The sequence below is a fragment of the Oncorhynchus kisutch genome, linkage group LG18 (genome assembly GCF_002021735.2).
Source record: "Oncorhynchus kisutch isolate 150728-3 linkage group LG18, Okis_V2, whole genome shotgun sequence".
NCBI lineage: Eukaryota > Metazoa > Chordata > Actinopteri > Salmoniformes > Salmonidae > Oncorhynchus > Oncorhynchus kisutch.
The window spans coordinates 58,777,184-58,796,086 of NC_034191.2; the positions used below are offsets into that span (position 1 = coordinate 58,777,184).

Sequence of the window (18,903 nt, forward strand, 5' to 3'; positions counted from 1 at the left end):
TGTAAATAGTGGGGTGCACCTCATTGGGGTGGGGTGCACCTCATTGGGGTTGAGAGCCCTATCACCTGAGCACCTCTCACATCTGACAAATTAGTGCACTTTACTACACCACCGTAGCCTATTCTTCACAGAGAGAGAGAGAGACTGAGAGAGAAGTGACAGAGAAAAGAGAGAGAGAAAAAAATATCCTCTGTCTAAAGCTGAAGCACACACCACACAACATGCAAATGGACCCCATTTCTATTCATGTCTGAGACAACTTAAAGGCTAATAAGTCATTTTAATGGGGTTTTCAGCCCACTATATTGGCTTAGGATGAGAGGCAAACAAGCAGAAGGAGTTATGTGTGTGTGTGTTTTGAGAGAGAGAGAGAGCGAGAGAGAGGGGGGGGGGGGAGAGGGGAGAGAAGAGAGCGAGAGAGGGGAGAGAAGAGAGCGAGAGAGAGGAGAGAGCGAGAGAGCGAGAGAGCGAGAGAGCGAGAGAGAGAGAGAGAGGCCAGTTGTCAGCAGGAGGCTGATTTCCTAAAGGGCCGATTAGAACACATCCAGATGGGAAATAAGAAGGCGGTTGAAACAATCTAATCACGACTCATTGTGGTTCTAATGAAAGGTCTGAGAACTGTAATCCCTAGTTAAGATGTTCATGGAGAGGGAAACAAACAAAGAAGACATTTTACAACAACTACAACAAGTCAAAGGTTACAGTACAGTATGTGTCACTGACATGAAGTGGATTTGACAGTGTGGTACATTGTGTTACTGTGGACAGTCAACTGTGTGGGTGGTTGAGGTAAGTGTGTGTGTGTGTGTGACAAACCATGGGGAATGACATCAAAACATATGGATTTTATCAGCTCTTCGTTTGCATTCACAAAGCACTGCAACATGAAACGCCTTGTGCTTTGATGTCAGTCTTTGAATTAGGGGGTTGAAAAACGTCAGCCCTACTCGTACAGAGGACTTGGTGACATTGCTAATGATAGCGCCTAATCTTTTATCATAAGCTTCATTCCAAATGGCACAAGATTCCCGATTTAGTGCACAAATTTTGCCCAGACAGAGCCCTATGGGCCCTGGTAGAAAGTAGTGCACTAAATAGAGAATAGGGTGCTATTTGGGACGCATACCATAGACATGAAGGGAGGATAGACAGACAAGGCCATGGCTTTGTTTTATCCTCTGCTGTGAATCAGACTTGAATCATTTATTTTGTATTTTTTCATTTAAATTCAGTGACAGCTGAATATATTTGCTGCAATCGCAATAGCGCTGGTGTGGTATGGCACGCACACAACATAAACATACAAATAAATCAAATAAATGTGTCAAGAAGGAATGTACATAAATCTCCTTAAATACAAACATGTCAAAAAGGGGTAATAAACAACAATAGTTCACTTTAGCTAAGAGATAATGGTGGTTGATCTTGGGTTGTTTTGGGTGTTTCCTTAGCTATAAAGCCATTAGTATTTTATCAGCTATGTCTATCAGTGTTTACAAGTCTCTATCTTGAGGTATGTTTCGGAGTGTTTTCTAAACCATAAAGCCCTCAGCAGTATTTTATCTTGGATGTAAACAAGTGTACATTAAGTACCCTCTGGGGGTCAAAAGTGGGAGGAGATTACATATTTTAGACAGAGACAGTCACATAACTCTCCTAAGTGGCTTTGTCTAGTATCAACTGAGTGCTGGGATGACACCAGACCACAGCCTGATAAACACTTGCACGCAGACAGACCAGAGGCTGTAAAACAAACCCCCTCAACCATAACATACCAAGCCACACTTCCCATGCTCCACTGGGGTTAAAGAAACGTCCCGGAATTCACTTAGTGTGTGGTGTGTGTGTGTGTGTGTGATGAGTTGTCCCATTAGTGTCTGTACAGCTCCTGGGTAACATTACCACTGACAAACAAACAGCAGAGCTTCTCTCCTGTCCAACCAGGAAGCTATAAAGCTGTCTACACTGCGCCACAGATCACTGTAAACTACGGCACTGTAGAAGTGCAAAGTGGGGACATGACTGTTAGAGGGTAGGTTCTTGGAGCGTGGGAAGAAACAGCTAAGAGTTGCCCCTTTCTCCGAGTCATGGGAGAGCTGGGGAATGAGCACAAGGAGCGGAGCATCCTAGCCTATAACTCTACTCTGCACTGCTCTGCTGCTAACTGGCCCCGCTCTGACATTCCATACAACCACACACTCACCCACTAGTGATGAGTGGGGACTTTCCTTACCAGTCAGAGAGCACTCTTCACACTTCATTACCAAATCCATCTCTTAACCATTTAACGGTGTCAATGGTTACAATAATTAGCAGTAATAAGCTATAGATGAAATTGCTGGCAGTTTTATAGATTTATGACTAATAGTCTTGCATTACGACGACTCTCGACGCCCCCTCTCCTTTGATAGCGGTGCTGTTTAAAGGCCAACTATCCCTCCTCTCCTCCCTCTCGTTTCACTTGCCATGAGAGGTTTTAATGTAGCCCACTGGGTGATTAAGAGTTGACATAACTAATAAACTCCACACTAACTCAGCCAGACAAAGACACTTCAAAGTCAAAGACAGTGCAGAGAGAGAGAGAGGGAGAGGAAGAGAGGGCGCTTTAGTCGAGAGTGATGGTTATAATTATATAATATACCAGCTCATATTCCACTCCTCTCTAGTGTGTGCTCTTTTGAAGCCAATTGGGTGGCCTACTATGCAACGTAGAACATAGTAAAAATAAAGAAAAACCTTTGAATGAGTAGGTGTGTCCAAACCTTTGCCTGGTACTATGTAACGTTAAGGAGAAAGCATGCATTTTTATAAGCAATCTTTTGAAAGTGGTATCAAACTTTGCTCAGAGGAGTTTGGAGTGAAAGTTGATGCCAATAAAGGAAGACTGTTCAGAGAGATGGACACACACACACACACCAGAGCAGGACAATCAGACACACACTGTCACTATTATCACCTCCCTGATTTCTTTGATACCACTGTTTGCAGATTGCAGCGCGCCTCCTGCCACTGAAGTGCTAGATTGAAGAGGAGAGCCTTTGGACCAGAACGAAGGAGCGACAGGGGGAGAGAGAGATGGAGAGAGTACAGACGAGAGACAGATGAGTATCAGAGAGCCGAGCCCAGTATCAGCCCTACCTGTTTGCAGTTCAAACCAAACCCTGTTAGTTTATCTATAATGGGCAATCACTGCTTTTGGACTTCAACCAAGCCCAAGAGTACTGAGGGAGGGACCAAAGAAATGAACTCAAAAAGTTCAAGTCTACGATGGAAAATCTCCAAAAACATGTCAAAAGTTTCAACTTCAATTTTCAAAACTTACTTCTAAGACATAACTAAACTCAGCAAAAAAAGAAATGTCCTCTCACTGTCAACTGCGTTAACTTTCAGCAAACTTAACGTGTGTAAATATTTGTATGAACATAACAAGACTCAACAGCTGAGACATAAACTGAACAAGTTCCACAGACATGTGACTAACAGAAACTGAATAATGTGTCTTTGAACAAAGGGGGGGGGGGGGGGGTCAAATTCAAAAGTAACAGTCAGTATCTGGTGTGGCCACCAGCTGCATTAAGTACTGCAGTGCATCTCCTCCGCATGGACTGCACCAGATTTGCCAGTTCTGACCATGAGATGTTACCCAACTCTTCCACCAAGGCACCTGCAAGTTCCCAGACATTTCTGGAGGGAATGGCCCTAGCCCTCACCCTCCCATCCAACAGGTCCCAGACATGCTCAATGGGATTGAGATCCGGGCTCTTCGCTGGCCATGGCAGAACACTGACATTCTTGTTTTACAGGAAATCACGCACAGAACGAGCAGTATAGCTGGTGGCATTGTCATGCTGGAGAGTCATGTCAGGATGAGCCTGCAGGAAGGGTACCACATGAGGAGCATGTCTTCCCTGTAACGCACAGCGTTGAGATTGCCTGCAATGACAACAAGCTCAGTCCGATGATGCTGTGACACACCATCCCAGACCATGACGGACCCCCCACCTCCAAATCGATCCTGCTCCAGAGTACAGGCCTCGGTGTAACGCTCATTCCTTCGACGATAAACGCGAATCCGACCATCACCCCTGGTGAGACAAAACCGCGACTCATCAGTGAAGAGCACTTTTTACCAGTCCTGTCTGATCCAGCAACTGTGGGTTTGTGCCCATAGGCGACGTTGTTGCCGGTGATGTCTGGTGAGGACCTGCCTTACAACAGGCCTACAAGCCCTCAGTCCAGCCTATTGCGGACAGCCTGAGCACTGATGGAGAGATTGTGCGTTCCTAGAGTAACTTGGGCAGTTGTTGTTGCCAACCTGTACCTGTCCCGCAGGTGTGATGTTCGGATGTACCGATCCTGTGCAGGTGTTTTTACACATGGTCTGCCACTACGAGGATGATCAGCTGTCCGTCCTGTCTCCCTGTAGCGCTGTCTTAGGCGTCTCACAGTACGGACATTGCAATCTATTGCCCTGGCCACATCTGTAGTCCTCATGCCTCCTTGCAGCATGCCTAAGGCACATTCACGCAGATGAGCAGGGACCCTGGGAATCTTTCTTTTGGTGTTTCAGTAGAAAGGCCTCTTTACGTTGTCATAACTGTGACCTGAATTGCATGTAAGCTGTTAGTATTAACGACTGTTCCACAGGTGCAAGTTCATTAATTGTTTTTGGTTCACTGAACAAGGATGGGAAACAGAGTTTAAACTCTTTTCAATTAAGATTTGTGAAGTTATTTGGGTCCTGAAAGAGGGACATTTCTTTTTTTTGCTGAGTTTATATAGACAAAAATTCACAGACACGGATCAATGCTACAACATAGAGTTCCTGCTGTTGCAGTGATTGTTGTCAGAGTTGCTGTACAGTACATTGTTAGTGTCCCAAATTGCACCCTATTCCCTATATAATGCACTACTTTTGACCAGGGCCCTATATCGGGAACATGGTGCCATATATATATATATATATAGATAGTAGTTACATAGCAAGAATAAAGTAATTACCACAGTGATTCAGTGGGGGCATATTCCTGACCAATTAGAAGTAGGGAGAGAGCGCACCAGCCAACAGCCAACCAACCAGACAGGAACCTGCTTCCCTACTGCTGATTGCCCAACTGGTGGCCAAACAGGAGATATCCCTGAGTGGGTTGAATCACAACAGGATTACACCCAGCAGGGGGCCAATCATAATATGTCACTGGCTTCACTCATATCTCCTGTTGTGGTAGTTTTGTTTTAAAACAAGGTCTGTGTACTTTCAGTGGGTTGATGTGCAGTGGGATGGATGGGGGCTGTGCTCAAAGGGAGAGCACTCCACTTTCAGCATAGCTGGCAGATAAGTACCACCTAAGTGGCTGGTTGGTTTGTTTTTCCCGTTACACACAAAAGGTGTCATCAGCGGCCTCTGAACAGGATGGGGTGAGGGGATATGGGTTTGATAGAGGTAGAGCAGCTCTTGCTGTAGGTACTGTAGGTTTGATGGATAATCAGGCCAGAGCAGAGGTCCAGGAGGGAGTTCTGGAGAAGGAGAAGTATTGGAGTCAGTGTCCCAGGGTGCAGCACCTGAGGCATGGTACGGGCACCTCTGATAAGTGCCTCGGTCCTTCATACCACCATTGCCCAACTGGACAGGGCATCTTTCCATTGTAGCACTGTAGCGTCTGCACAATTCCTCAGCTCAGGGTTTAAACACACTACCACCACCTCTATCTTTGCCAACCGGTCCATTGATACCTCAACATCAGGCCCTGGACAGGGTTGTATCTAGATGAGTAATAATGTCCATGTAATCTGTTACATGTAATCTGATTACAAAAAAACTAACTGTAATCAGTTAAGTGACCAAACAAAAAGAAGGTAATCAGATTACAGATCCGTTTGAAAAACTAGATGACTACTTCTTGGATTACCTTAAAATTTTGAAAGGTTGTTTGCAAAAAAAATTATTATGGCACCTTTATGTTTTCTCAATGGTATTCAATTCAGCATTGAAAAAAGCCGCAAGTTTAAGTTTGTTCCACCTGAGCAAGTCTGACCACAATTCAGAGACCACTATGATGACACACCAAACGAGTTTGATGGATCCTTTTTGTCTTCCTCTAATGCCTCTTAAGGAGAAAGTAATCAGATTAAAGTAATCAGATTACGTTACTGAGTTTGGGTAATCCAAAATGTACATTACTGTTTACAAACTCATCTAGAGAGTTTATGCAACTCATATGGATAGGGTTCATGAAATGTACAGATCTTAGCAAGCATCAACAAGGCCGAAAGAACCCAAAGTGAAGAAAAATGTTCATTAGGATTCCAAGCTAGTTTTCGTTCTTCAATTTTATAGCTACAGTTTCTTTTTCTATCCGCAGGATTATTCTTTCATGTGCAGCAAGTGAAATGGACCTCCATCCATATAATTACCAGGCAAATTACATTCATTATTGCAATTTACATCTCATCGGCAAGCCAATTATTAACAGTCTGACCTCCGCGGCTTCCTTCGGCTTGGAAATCTAAAACGAGCTGCCGAGGTGGGCGAGATGGCGGAACGAGAGGGAGAAAAACAATCAATACGATTCTGAAGATGATTATTTCACATATCTATAATGCTATGCTTCACAGCACAGCTGCCCGCCCGGCAGTGCTACTCTGATGTCTGATTTGTGTTATCGCCGCCGGTAATTTGCTGCTTCGCTCCTCTTAAAAGGGACGCAGGCTGCATTCTGCGTTCGTCCATCTGTCTGTCCAGCCAATCACACACAAGCATAACAACAGAACACACACGCAAACAGAAAAACACTCACACTCCCACCACAAACAATCCACAGAGTCTAATTAGGCTGTGCAGTATATTACTGCTCTATCACAATGGGACCGGGGGATGAGAGTGAAAGTGCAGTCTTAGACGGTAATCAACTCGGCAATTGAGGGCAAACTCTGTAACTTAGTCCCAGAGCTAATTTGTAGCTGGTGTACCACTCATTTAAATGTGTGAGACAGGAAGGGGAGGGAGGACGAGAGAGCGTGGCTTTCGTTCTCTATAGTATACACTGGGTGCATACCAAATAGCGCTCTATTCCTATAGTGCACAACTCTTCAAAAGGAGTGCACTGTATTGGGAGCAGGGTGCAATTCGGGACACATCCAATGTTTTATAGTGGTGAGACGTGTATCAACTAAAGTGGGATGGGCAACAAACCGACGAGATATAACAGCACATGACCTTCCTTTACTTTGTCAATAAAACACAATCGTAAAGTGTTCACTTTAAAACAGGATACCTGCTGCTATGATTGTTGGAAGGCGGTGTACTATTATTCCAAAACGACGGTCGCGAGGATTGGAAGTTTACACACACGCATGGACGTGCACGCGCACACACGCACGCACGCACACCCACACACACGCACGCACACACACACACACGCACACCTGTTTCAGTAGGGGGTAGAGAGTCCTCCAATACACAATGGCTCATAAAAACCAAGGGAGGGGAGAATCTGCAGTCCCATCGGAGGGCTGTGTACAGTACCAGACCTCCCTGTGAGATAGCATTGTGGAAGAAACAATAACACCACATCACTGGTTCAAAGGAGAGACCCAGTAACATGGGAGGCATCTGTTGTGTTGGTGTCTGTCTGAGGTTTGTGTTGGTGAATGATTGAGGTTTGGGTTGGTGTCTGATTTAGGTTTGTGTTGGTGTCTGATTGAGGTTTGTGTTGGTGTCTGATTGAGGTTTGTGTTGGTGTCTGTCTGAGGTTTGTGTTGGTGTCTGTCTGAGGTTTGTGTTGGTGTCTGTCTGAGGTTTGTGTTGGTGTCTGATTGAGGTTTGTGTTGGTGTCTGATTGAGGTTTGTGTTGGTGTCTGATTGAGGTTTGTGTTGGTGTCTGTCTGAGGTTTGTGTTGGTGTCTGTCTGAGGTTTGTGTTGGTGTCTGATTGAGGTTTGTGTTGGTGTCTGATTGAGGTTTGTGTTGGTGTCTGTCTGAGGTTTGTGTTGGTGTCTGTCTGAGGTTTGTGTTGGTGTCTGTCTGAGGTTTGTGTTGGTGTCTGTTTAAGGTTTGTGTTTGTGTCTGTTTGAGGTTTGTGTTTGTGTCTGTTTGAGGTTTGTGTTTGTTGGGGAAAAAGGAGGGAGAGGGTGATAGACCATGTTTCTTTGAAGATATCTGTCTGCAAACACGTTCTGATTCCTTTCCTATCGTTATTGCGCTTTTCTCTGTTACAATCAGTGGTGATTTTAGCATGTAAATCTTGTTGGGGAAAAACAAAAACATGTGGGATGCATGCCAGCAAAGCCACTACACAACACTAAATAATAGATGAATTGCACTGTAACGGTGACAAACGGTGCCCACAAACTGTTAGGAACTACAGAGTCCCAACAGCAGTCCCAACACCTTAACACTGCTACACCTGGCTTTCAGCGGAGCCTTGTCTGGCAGCGAAACAGTTCATTCAGCCTCATTCGCCGCCTTTAAAAAAAGCATATCTGATATGTCTGACTTGCTTAAACAAATGTGGTTTCTACTGACTATTGAGATGTACAAACTATGGCATAAGGTGACGACAAGCGGATAAGAGGCAATCCGTAATTCCGATTAAGACATTAATGAGCGAGCTAGGACGGACGTAGTCAATATAATTATTTGTTCAGCACTTCTGAAATGTACAGCGACAGAATTCAGAACAAGGGCCGTTCTTACAATTGTACTACCTGTACAACAAGTCAGAATCGTAGGATAAATAAAGGGGGCATACAAACAGACAATGAAAGCTCTTACAATATTCAATGATTACATTTCTCTAAAACAGGTTATAGGCTACATGTGCACCACCGAGTTAGAACAGTAGGCAAAATTAAGAGGTGAAAATACACCAAATTATTAGGGTGAGGCACATTGAACGCAGTTTGGGTATTTGTGTGTCAAAAAGGATACACGTCATATAACACTATTTGATGCGTTAAATAAGCTTTTAATTTGTCATGTCAAATAACACAATTCTATTATAGAATGGTTGTTTTTTTGTCCTGAATTTGCACGTGCAAGCCAAGCGCCAACACTACTATCAGTAGCACTGTCAAAGCTGTACAAAAAAGTTAGTAAATCAACACACACCGGCCAGGAACGATGTGTTTACAATACCGCGTTGATGAAAATAGTCCAAATTATCCGGGTGAGGCACATGGGCTACCAACAGGTTACCACACAACATATACTTAGTATTACTTTCTTAGCTACGGGATACAGATCTCTGGCATCCTACATCATTTATGAAGCAGCACAAGACATTTTTGGACTCACGTTGTTGTGATGTGCTTGAACAGGAAAGTGGCGCGGCGGTCCTTCGTGGGCAAATTTTCTCATCAAATAGAGAGGTGCCGGATTTACAAATCTGAGTTGAATGACCTTTCAAAGCGTATTTTCTCAGTTTGATCTGTTTATTCCCGACTTCCCAGTTGCAAAGCTTGCAGTTTGCCACTGTCACCGATTCCTTACAAACCACTCATTGTTGAATTTGCGATCTCCAAATAGTTGTGTAATGTTTATGTCCAATGGCCGATACGTTTTATCTATAGTTTGTCTTCATTATTCCTCTTCATATGACAAGGATTAAAAAGGATTTGCCAGTAGACTTTATTCAATACTTATTTTCCACCATATTTTGCAAATAAATAAATTTAAAATCCTACAATGTGATTTTCTGGATTTTTTTCCCTCGTTTTGTCTGTCATAGTTGAAGTGTACCTATGATGAAAATTACGGGCCTCTCTCATCTTTTTAAGTGGGAAAACTTGAACAATTGGTGGCTAACTAAATACTTCTTTGTCCCAGTGTATATATATATTCTTTTACATTGTTTGCAATGATATGTGACACGTAGTAATGCCAAAATAACATGCAAAACAGGCAAACCCCAAAAACTTGAGCAGCGTGTTATGTATCTAAGTCCGACCTGTAGAAAAGGGTGGAGTTGAGGGATGGAGGCAAATGTTATGGTACTGGGTGTCTGTGCCTCTGTGTGTGTGTGTGTGTGTGTGTGTGTGTGTGTGTGTGTGTGTGTGTGTGTGTGTGTGTGTGTGTGTGTGTGTGTGTGTGTGTGTGTGGTGACCCCCAGGTTCAGCTGTCAGTGTTAATCAGAGACCCAGTCTGTTTCTCCCCCATCATCATGCATGATTGAGTGGATGGTACAGCCACAGTCCCCTGGACGATACCACCTGCCCAGCTCGCTCACCGCAAAGCCACTCCCTGGACACAACTCTAACTGACTCTTAAAAAACTTCACTAAACTATATAAAAAACAGATTTATTCAGGGCTGATTGGTCAAGAGTGTTTCCTCTCTTCTTTCTTACAGATACATGTCTTCAATAGCTGTGACACACTAGAGCACTTAATGGCCAAGTGGCAAACTAAAGTACCACTAGTCTGACACTTACTGCTGCGCAGGGCGGAGGGGGTAACCTCTATCTCGCTGCTGGTCTGGTAGGGCTGGAAGGCGGACATGTTGCTGGAGTTGAGCTCTGCGACGGCAGTGAAGGGGTCAGGGCTCTGTGTGCCCGTTGAGCTGGCACTGGTGCCATCGCCTCCATGGTGAGGGTCCTGCTCCTCATACACTGCCACCAGCTGGAGAAAGAGGGTAGAGAGAGGATAGGTTAAATAAGGAGAGAGAGAGAGAGGATAGGTTAGATAAGGAGAGAGCGAGAGAGAGAAGCTGATGCACACCTGAAGCAAAACACAAACATGTATGCTAACTCGCGAGCACATGTAAACACATATGTACACACACACACATTTACAGTACTGCTAGTTGACTACCCATGTCCAGCAACTCAGTGGGCAGCTGTCCCATTTCCATAAAAATGCTGTGTTGCCATGTATTCGTGGTTACTGGGCAGAGAGGCAGAGCACAAAGAGCATCTACATCCCATTATTACCGCATTCTCACACACAGACCATCGCCACGGTGACCTAGCCAACACACGATGCCTGCTACAACAAGGCTCAACTCACAGGCATGGTTTATACTGAGTAGGGTTGTTACGATAACAGAATTTCTACTTCGAAACCAGTTTGGTGTCACGATTCCATCACGATACCAGAGGAAAACAAGAAGGCATATTAGCCAAAGTCAAAGAACGGCACTTGATCCAGACAGATACATGCAGCTACTGCTATGTTCAATCATTGGGCATCTTTTGAGATCATTATCATTACCTTAAAAAAAATGTACCTCAACATTTTCAGAGACAGCCATGTATGCACTAATTCATGAATTCTACAATCAGACGATGGTGAAACCAGCTTCCACCTGAAGCTAGGACAGCAGAGTTCCTGCCTATCTTCCCGAAAACATCTGAAACCCTACCTCTTCAAAAATAATCCCACAGCACCCCCCTCGCACCCCGACCCTTCGTGAACTAACACTCACACTTTACTTTCCCCCCCTTAACCCAACTGACTTAAAAAAAGATATATTAAAAAAAAATACAGATAATACAGTTGAAGTCGGAAGTTTACATACACTAAGGTTTCAGTCATTGAAACTCATTTTTCAACCACTCCACAAATTTCTTGTTAACAAACTATAGTTTTGGCAAGTCAGTTAGGACAATTACTTTGTGTATGACACAAGTAATTTTTCCATCAATTGTTTACAGACAAATTATTTAACTTATAATTCACTGTGCCTAAATTGACTGTGCATTTTAATAAGCTTGGAAAAATAAAGAAAATTATGTCATGGCTTCAGAAGCTTCTGATTGGCTAATTGACATAATTTGAGTCAATTGGAGGTGTACCTGTGGATGTATTTCAAGGTCTACCTTCAAACTCAGTGCCTCTTTGCTTGACATCATGGGAAAATCAAAAGAAATCAGCCAATTTCTGTACAAAATATAGAACGCAAGTATAAACACCATGGGACCACACAGCCGTCATACCGCTCAGGAAGAAGACGCGTTCTGTCTCCTAGAGATGAACGTACTTTGGTGCAAAAAGTGCAAATCAATCCCAGAACAACAGGAAAGGACCCTGTGAAGATGCTGGAGGAAACAGGTACAAAAGTATCCATATCCACAGAAAAAAAAGAGTCCAATATCGACATAACCTGAAAGGCAGCTCAGCAAGGAAGAAGCCACTGCTCCAAAACAGACTGAAAAAAGTCAGACTATGGTTTGCAACAGCACATGGGGAAAAATATCATACTTTTTGGAGAAATGTCCTCTGGTCTGATGAAACAAAAATAGAACCGTTTGACCATAATGACCATTGTTATGTTTGGAGAAAAAAGGGGGAGGCTGCAATCCTAAGAACACCATCCCAACCGTGAAGCACGGGGGTGGCAGCTTTACTGCAGTAGGGACTGGTGCACTTCACAAAATAGATGGTATCATGAGGCAGGAAAATGTGGTGGATATATTGAAGCACCATATCAAGACATGAGTCAGGAAGTTAAAGCTTGGTCGCAAATGGGTCTTCCAAATGGACAATGACCCCAAGCGCACTTCCAAAGTTGTGGCAAAATGGCTTAAGGACAACAAAGTCAAGATATTGGAGTGGCCATCACAAAGCCCTGACCTCAATGTCATAGAAAATGTATGGGCAGAACTGAAAAGGTATGTGAGAGCAAGGAGGCCTACAAACCTGACTCAGTTACACCAGATCTGTCAGGAGGAATGGGCCAAAATTTACCCAACCTATTGTGGGAAGCTTGTGGAAGGCTACCCAAAATGTTTGAACCAAGTTAAACAATTTAAAGCCAATGCTACCAAATAGTAATTGAGTGTATGTAAATGTCTGACCCAATGGGAAAGTGATGAAAGAAATAAAAGTTGAAATAAATCATTCTCTCTACCATTTTCACATACTTCAAATAAAGTGGTGATCCTAACTGACCTGAGACAGGGAATTTGTACGAGGATTAAATGTCAGGAATTGTGAAAAACAGAGTTTAAATGTGGTTGGCTAAGGTGTATGTAAACTCCCGACTTCAAATGTGTATACAGTACCAGTCAAAAGTTTGGACACACCTAGTCATTCTTTATTTTTACAATTTTCTACATTGTAGAATAATAGAGAAGACATCAAAACTATAAATTAACATATATGGAATCATGTAGTGACCAAAAAACTGTTAAACAAATATAAATATATTTTAGATTCTTCAAAGTTGCCACCCATCGCCTTGATGACAGCTTTGCACTCTCTTGGCATTCTCTCAACCAGCTTCACCTGGAATGCAACAGTCTTGAAGGAATTCCCACATATGCTGAGCACTTGTTGGCTGCTTTTCCTTCACTCGGCGGTCCAACTCATCCCAAACCATCTCAATTGGGTGTAGGTCAGGTGAATGTGGAGGCCAGATCATCTGATGCAGGACTTCATCACTCTCCTTCTTGGTCAAATAGCCCTTACACAGCCTGGATGTGTGGGTTGGGTCATTGTCCTGTAAAACAAATGATAGTCCCACTAAGTGCCACCCAGCTGGGATGGCATATCACTGCAGAATGCTGTGGTAGCCATGCTGGTTAAGTGTGCCTTGAATTCTAAATAAATCACTGACAGTGTCACCAGTAAAGCAACCCCACACCACCACACCTCCTCCTCCACGTTTCACGGTGGGAACCACACATCCGGAGATCATCAGTTTACCTACTCTGCGTCTCACAAAGACACGACGGTTGCTGGACAGATTTCCACCGGTATAATGTCCATTGCTTGTGTTTCTTGGCCCAAGCAAGTCTCTTCTTATTATCGGTGTCCTTTAGTGTGGTTTCTTTGCAGAAATTCGACCATGAAGGCCTGATTCACACAGTCTCCTCTGAACAGTTGATGTTGAGACAGGTCTGTTACTTGAACTCTGTGATTTCTAAGGTTGGTAAATCTAATGAACTTATCATCTGCATCAGAGGTAACTCTGGGTCTTCCTTTCCTGTGGCTGTCCTCATGAGAGCCAGTTTCATCATAGCTCTTGACGGCTTTTGCGACTGCACTTGAAGAAACTTTCAAAGATCTTGAAATGTTCCTGATTGACTGACCTTCATGTCTTAAAGCAATGATGGACTGTCGATTCTCTTTGCTTTTATGAGCTGTTCTTGCCATAATATGGACTTGGTATTTTACCATATAGAGTTATCTTCTGTATACCAACCCTACCTTGTCACAACACAACTGATTGGCTCAAACGCATTAAGGAAAGAAATTCCTTATTTTTTTCCACAGGAGTCGCTAGTGAGCGATGAGACAAGGATATCCCTGCCGGGCCAAACCCTCCCTAACCCGGACGACGCTAGGCCTCAAATTAACTTTTTACAAGTCACACCTGTTACTTGAAATGCATTCCAGGTGACTACCTCATGAAGCTGGTTGAGAGAACGCCTATAATGTGCAAAGCTGTCATCAAGACAAAGGGTGGCTCCTTTGAATAATCTATAAAATATATTTTAATTTGTTTAACACTTTTTTTGGTTCTACATGATTCCATATGTATTATTTCATAGTGTTCATTTCTTCTCTATTACTCTACAATGTAGAAAATAGTAAAAATAAAGAAAAACTCTTTAATGAGTAGGTGTCCAAACTTATGACTGGTACTGTATATATTTAAATGGTAGATCTTTAGTCTATTGATAAACTGGGTACATCAAAATGTAGCTTAGGCTTATTCACAATGCAGGTGAATGCATATGCATTAGGAGTGTGTGCATGCACTGAGTTATTGAGCTTGATTTGGCTGATCTCATGGGGCTACAGATGATAAACAATATATTTCCGTTCCATGTGAGAGTTATTGTATTATACCGATCAACAACATTTGCATAGAAGTAGCTTATTTTATAAAAGTGTGCGCTCTCTCTTTAACCAGTAATGATATATTTCATGAAGAAAGAGGGGGGGGGACAGCCCGTCAACACTCTATACACACAGAGTCAGGTCACTGAGGCAATACATCATCTTTGGGACAGACTGATTAAGTGAATTAATACGGTTTTGGTGGCAATCAGCTTTGAAATTAGTATATTTTGCGTTATGGTTTGAATATTGTCACAAACAACGGGGGGGGGGGGGGTGAATTGATGTTGGCTTCAGCTGTAAACTAGCAAGGAAAGTTAGCCTACAAAGCTGGAAGCTACCAGTATCTTCTTGCATTGTAAAATGTTCTAGCCTGTAATGGACATTGTTTTGCGAACAGTAATGAAGTTTCAACATTTCTGTTTCCCTTTTCTGTCTCTGTCACACACTCAAACAGGAACACATGTATGCATTTACACACGCACGCACACGCACACACACCAGTGGCGGATGGTGCCATTTAAGATGAGGGAGGACAATTATATTTTTTATGAGCATGTCCTTATTTCTATTACAGCATATTGGATGAATGTCATTCATATTCTATTCACCCAGCTCAATGTAATGTCGATAGGTTTAGGCTACTACATAATACAACATGTTTTCCTATACCCATCATGAGGTTGCTAAAACCTAGCCTATGAATGAAAGTTTAGAACGTAGGTGCACAGATCAAGAGAAATTTGAGGAATCAAGGTGACAGACATTGACACATTTGATAGAGCCTTGCACAATCTTGCCTGCATCTAGCTGATCTAGGGTATAATCATCAGTCCAACAGTTACATACAAGAGTTTCTATTGGACAAATTCAGGTATGTGTACACCTGTTTCACTTGGCTATGGCTATCCAGTGTTGAATAGCCATTGCCAGCTAGGTAACATAGCATCCCTCTCTGTTTGAGCCGGGTGATTGATAAGGCTAAACTAGCTAGCTGAGGGCCTCCTGAGTGGCGCAGCGGTCTAAAGCACTGGGTTCGATCCCAGGTTGTGTCACAGCTGGCCGTGACACCCATGAGGCGACACCCAATTGGCCCTGCATCGTCCGGGTTAGGGGAGGGTTTGGCCGGATGGGATTTCCTTGTCCCATCGCACTCCAATTCATCCCAAAGGTGTTTGATGGAGTTGAGGTCAGGGCTCTGTGCAGGCCAGTCAAGTTCTTCCACACCAATCTTGACAAACCATTTCTTGTATGGACCTTGATTTGTGCACAGGGACATGCTGAAACGGTTAAGGGCCTTCCCCAAACTGTCATCATCAAGTTCGAAGCACAGAATTATCTAGAATGTCATTGTATGCTGTAGTGTTAAGATTTCCCTTCACTGGAACTAAGCGGCCTTGCCCAAACCATGAAATACAGCCCAAGACCATCATTCCTCCTCCACCAAACTTTACAGATGGGTACTATGCATCGGGGGAGGTAGCGTTCTCCTAACATCCGCCTAACACAGGTTTGTCTGTCGGACTAGCAGATGGTGAAGTGTGATTCATTATTCCAGAGAACGTGTTTCCACTGCTCCAGAATCCAATGGTTGGCATTGTGCAGGGAGATCTAAGCTTGTGTGTGGCTACTTGGAAACCCATCTATGGAGATTACATGGCTATTAGATACATTTTATTGATGAAAATCTGCTCCAGAGCGCTCAGGACCTCAGACTGGGGACGAAGTTTCACCTTCCCAAAGGACAACAACCCTAAACACATAGCCAAGACAATGTAGGAGTGGCTTCGGGACAAGTCTCTGAATGTCCTTGAGGGGCCTAGCAAGAGCCCGGACTTGAACCCTGCAATGCTCCCTATATTCTATCTGACAAAGCTTGAGAGTATCTGCAGAGAAGAATGGGAGAAACCCGCCAAATACATGTGTGCCAAGCTTGTAGTGTCATACCCAAGAAGACTTGATGCTGTAATCGCTGCCAAAGGTCTGAATATGTACACTACCGTTCAAAAGTTTGGGGTCACTTAGAAATGTCTGTGTTTTTGAAAAAATAACATCAAATTTATCAGAAACTGTGTAGACTTTGCTAATGTTGTAAATTACTATTGTACCTGGAAACGGCAGATTTTTTGTTGTTCTGAGAAATGAAGGCTACTCCGTGTGAGAAATTGCCAAGAAACTGAAGATCTTGTACAATGCTGTGTACTACTCCCTGCACAGAACAGCGCGAACTGGCCCTAACCAGAATAGAAAGTGGAGTGGGAAGCCTCGGTGCACAACTGAGCAAGAGGACAAGTACATTAGAGTGTCTAGTTTGAGAAACAGACGTCTCACAAATTCTCAACTGGCAGCTCATTAAATAGTACCCCTCTCAAGGTCTACAGTGAAGAGGCGACTCCGGGATGCTGGCCTTCTAGGCAGAGAGGCAAAGAAAAAGCCATATCTCAGACTGGCCAATAAAAATAAAAGATTAAGATGGGCAAAATAACACAGACACTGGACAGAGGAAGACTGAAAAAAAAGTTTTATGGACATACAAATCTAAGTTTGAGGTGTTCGGATCACAAAGTAGAACATTCGTGAGATGCAGAAAAAATGAAAAGATGCTGGAGGAGTGCTTTATGCCATCTGTCAAGCATGGTGGAGGCAATGTGATGGTCTGGGGTGCTTTGGTGGTGGTAAAGTGGGAGATTTGTACAGGGTAAAATGGATCTTGAAGAAGGAAGGCTATCACTCCATTTTGCAACGCCATGCCATACCCTGTGGATGGCGCTTAATTTGAGCCAATTTCCTCCTACAACAGGACAATGACCCAAAGCATAACTCCAAACTGTGCAAGAACTATTTAGGAAATAAGCAGTCAGCTGGTATTCTGTCTATAATGGAGTGGCCAGCATAGTCACTGGATCTCAACCTTATTGAGCTGTTGTGGGAGCAGCTTGACCGTATGGACATACGTGCCCATCAAGCCAAACCAACTTGTGGGAGGTGCTTCAGGCATGGGGTGTAATCTCTTCAGATTACCTCAACAAATTGACAACTAGAATGTCAAAGGTCTGCAAGGCTGTAATTGCTGCAAATGGAGGATTCTTTGACGAAAGTAAAGTTGGAAGGACACAATTATTATTTCAATTAAAAATCATTATTTATAAACTTGTCAAGTCTTGACTATATTTCCTATTCCTCTTGCAACTCATTTCATATATGTTTTCATGTAAAACAAGGACATTTCTAAGTGACCCCATAACTTCTGAATGGTAGTGTATGTAAATGTGGTCAGTTCTTTATTTGTAATACATTTGCTTTGTAGAGTGTAGCTGTCCCCCGGCTACACCATGGTGCTACCCTACAGAGTGCTGTTGAGGCTACTGTAGACCTTCATTGCAAAACAGTGTGTTATAATACATTTTTTGGTGACGGGAATTTATTTAGTATAGTTTAAAAGGATAGCCTTTTTAATGTCCTCCCCTTCCTCCTCTGAGGAGCCTACACTGGCAAACACACAAACATATTTGGTTGTGAGGATAAGGAAGGAAGGAAAACTGGCATGCTCAGAGATGCCTGACTATCTGCCAGTAAGCACTGGTCTGTTGGAGCTATGGCAGAGAGCGAGAAGAGAGAATAGAAATTGAGACAGAGAGACAGAGAGGGAGAAATAGCCAGAAATAGAGAGATAAAGATAGAGAAAAAGAGAGAGACAGAGGAAAAACTAGAATAGATATCGCGACAGAGAGTGTCAGAGACCGAGAGACAATAGATACGAGAGAGAGAGAAAGAAAGAATTGTAGATTGGAAGGCTGGATGCTGGTTCTGCCAAGAGGTTTTCAATGGGATGTGTTTGGCTGTTCTGTTCATCACACAACTACAGCTAATCAACTAATTCTTAGAAGATTAGCCTCCCGCTCCCATGTATTATACTTAGCCTACACTCTGAAGGCTGTAGCAAGGAGCTCATGTCAATCCTAATGCTATGGAACAATAGCATCTACACTACACCAATGTAAATCTCCCCTTGCTTTGGCCAAAGATTTAGGCAGTATCTTTTCTATAGGGCAAGGATGTGGAAAGCTATAACACAGGAAACATCAGACACAGTCAAATACAACAGCTTTCGTGTAAATACC

General features: G+C 43.2%; 1 protein-coding gene across 3 annotated transcripts in view; it reads right to left on the bottom strand.

Moving 5' to 3' along the window:
- LOC109908714 (partitioning defective 3 homolog) overlaps nucleotides 1–18,903 on the bottom strand; it is a 536,862-nt gene that overhangs the window by 347,440 nt on the left and 170,519 nt on the right. For all 3 annotated transcript variants that reach the window (XM_031796385.1, XM_031796386.1, XM_031796384.1), the window contains exon 3: nucleotides 10,429–10,615. In XM_031796385.1, the coding sequence (XP_031652245.1) occupies nucleotides 10,429–10,615 (187 nt within the window). The remainder of the gene's footprint in view (nucleotides 1–10,428; nucleotides 10,616–18,903) is intronic.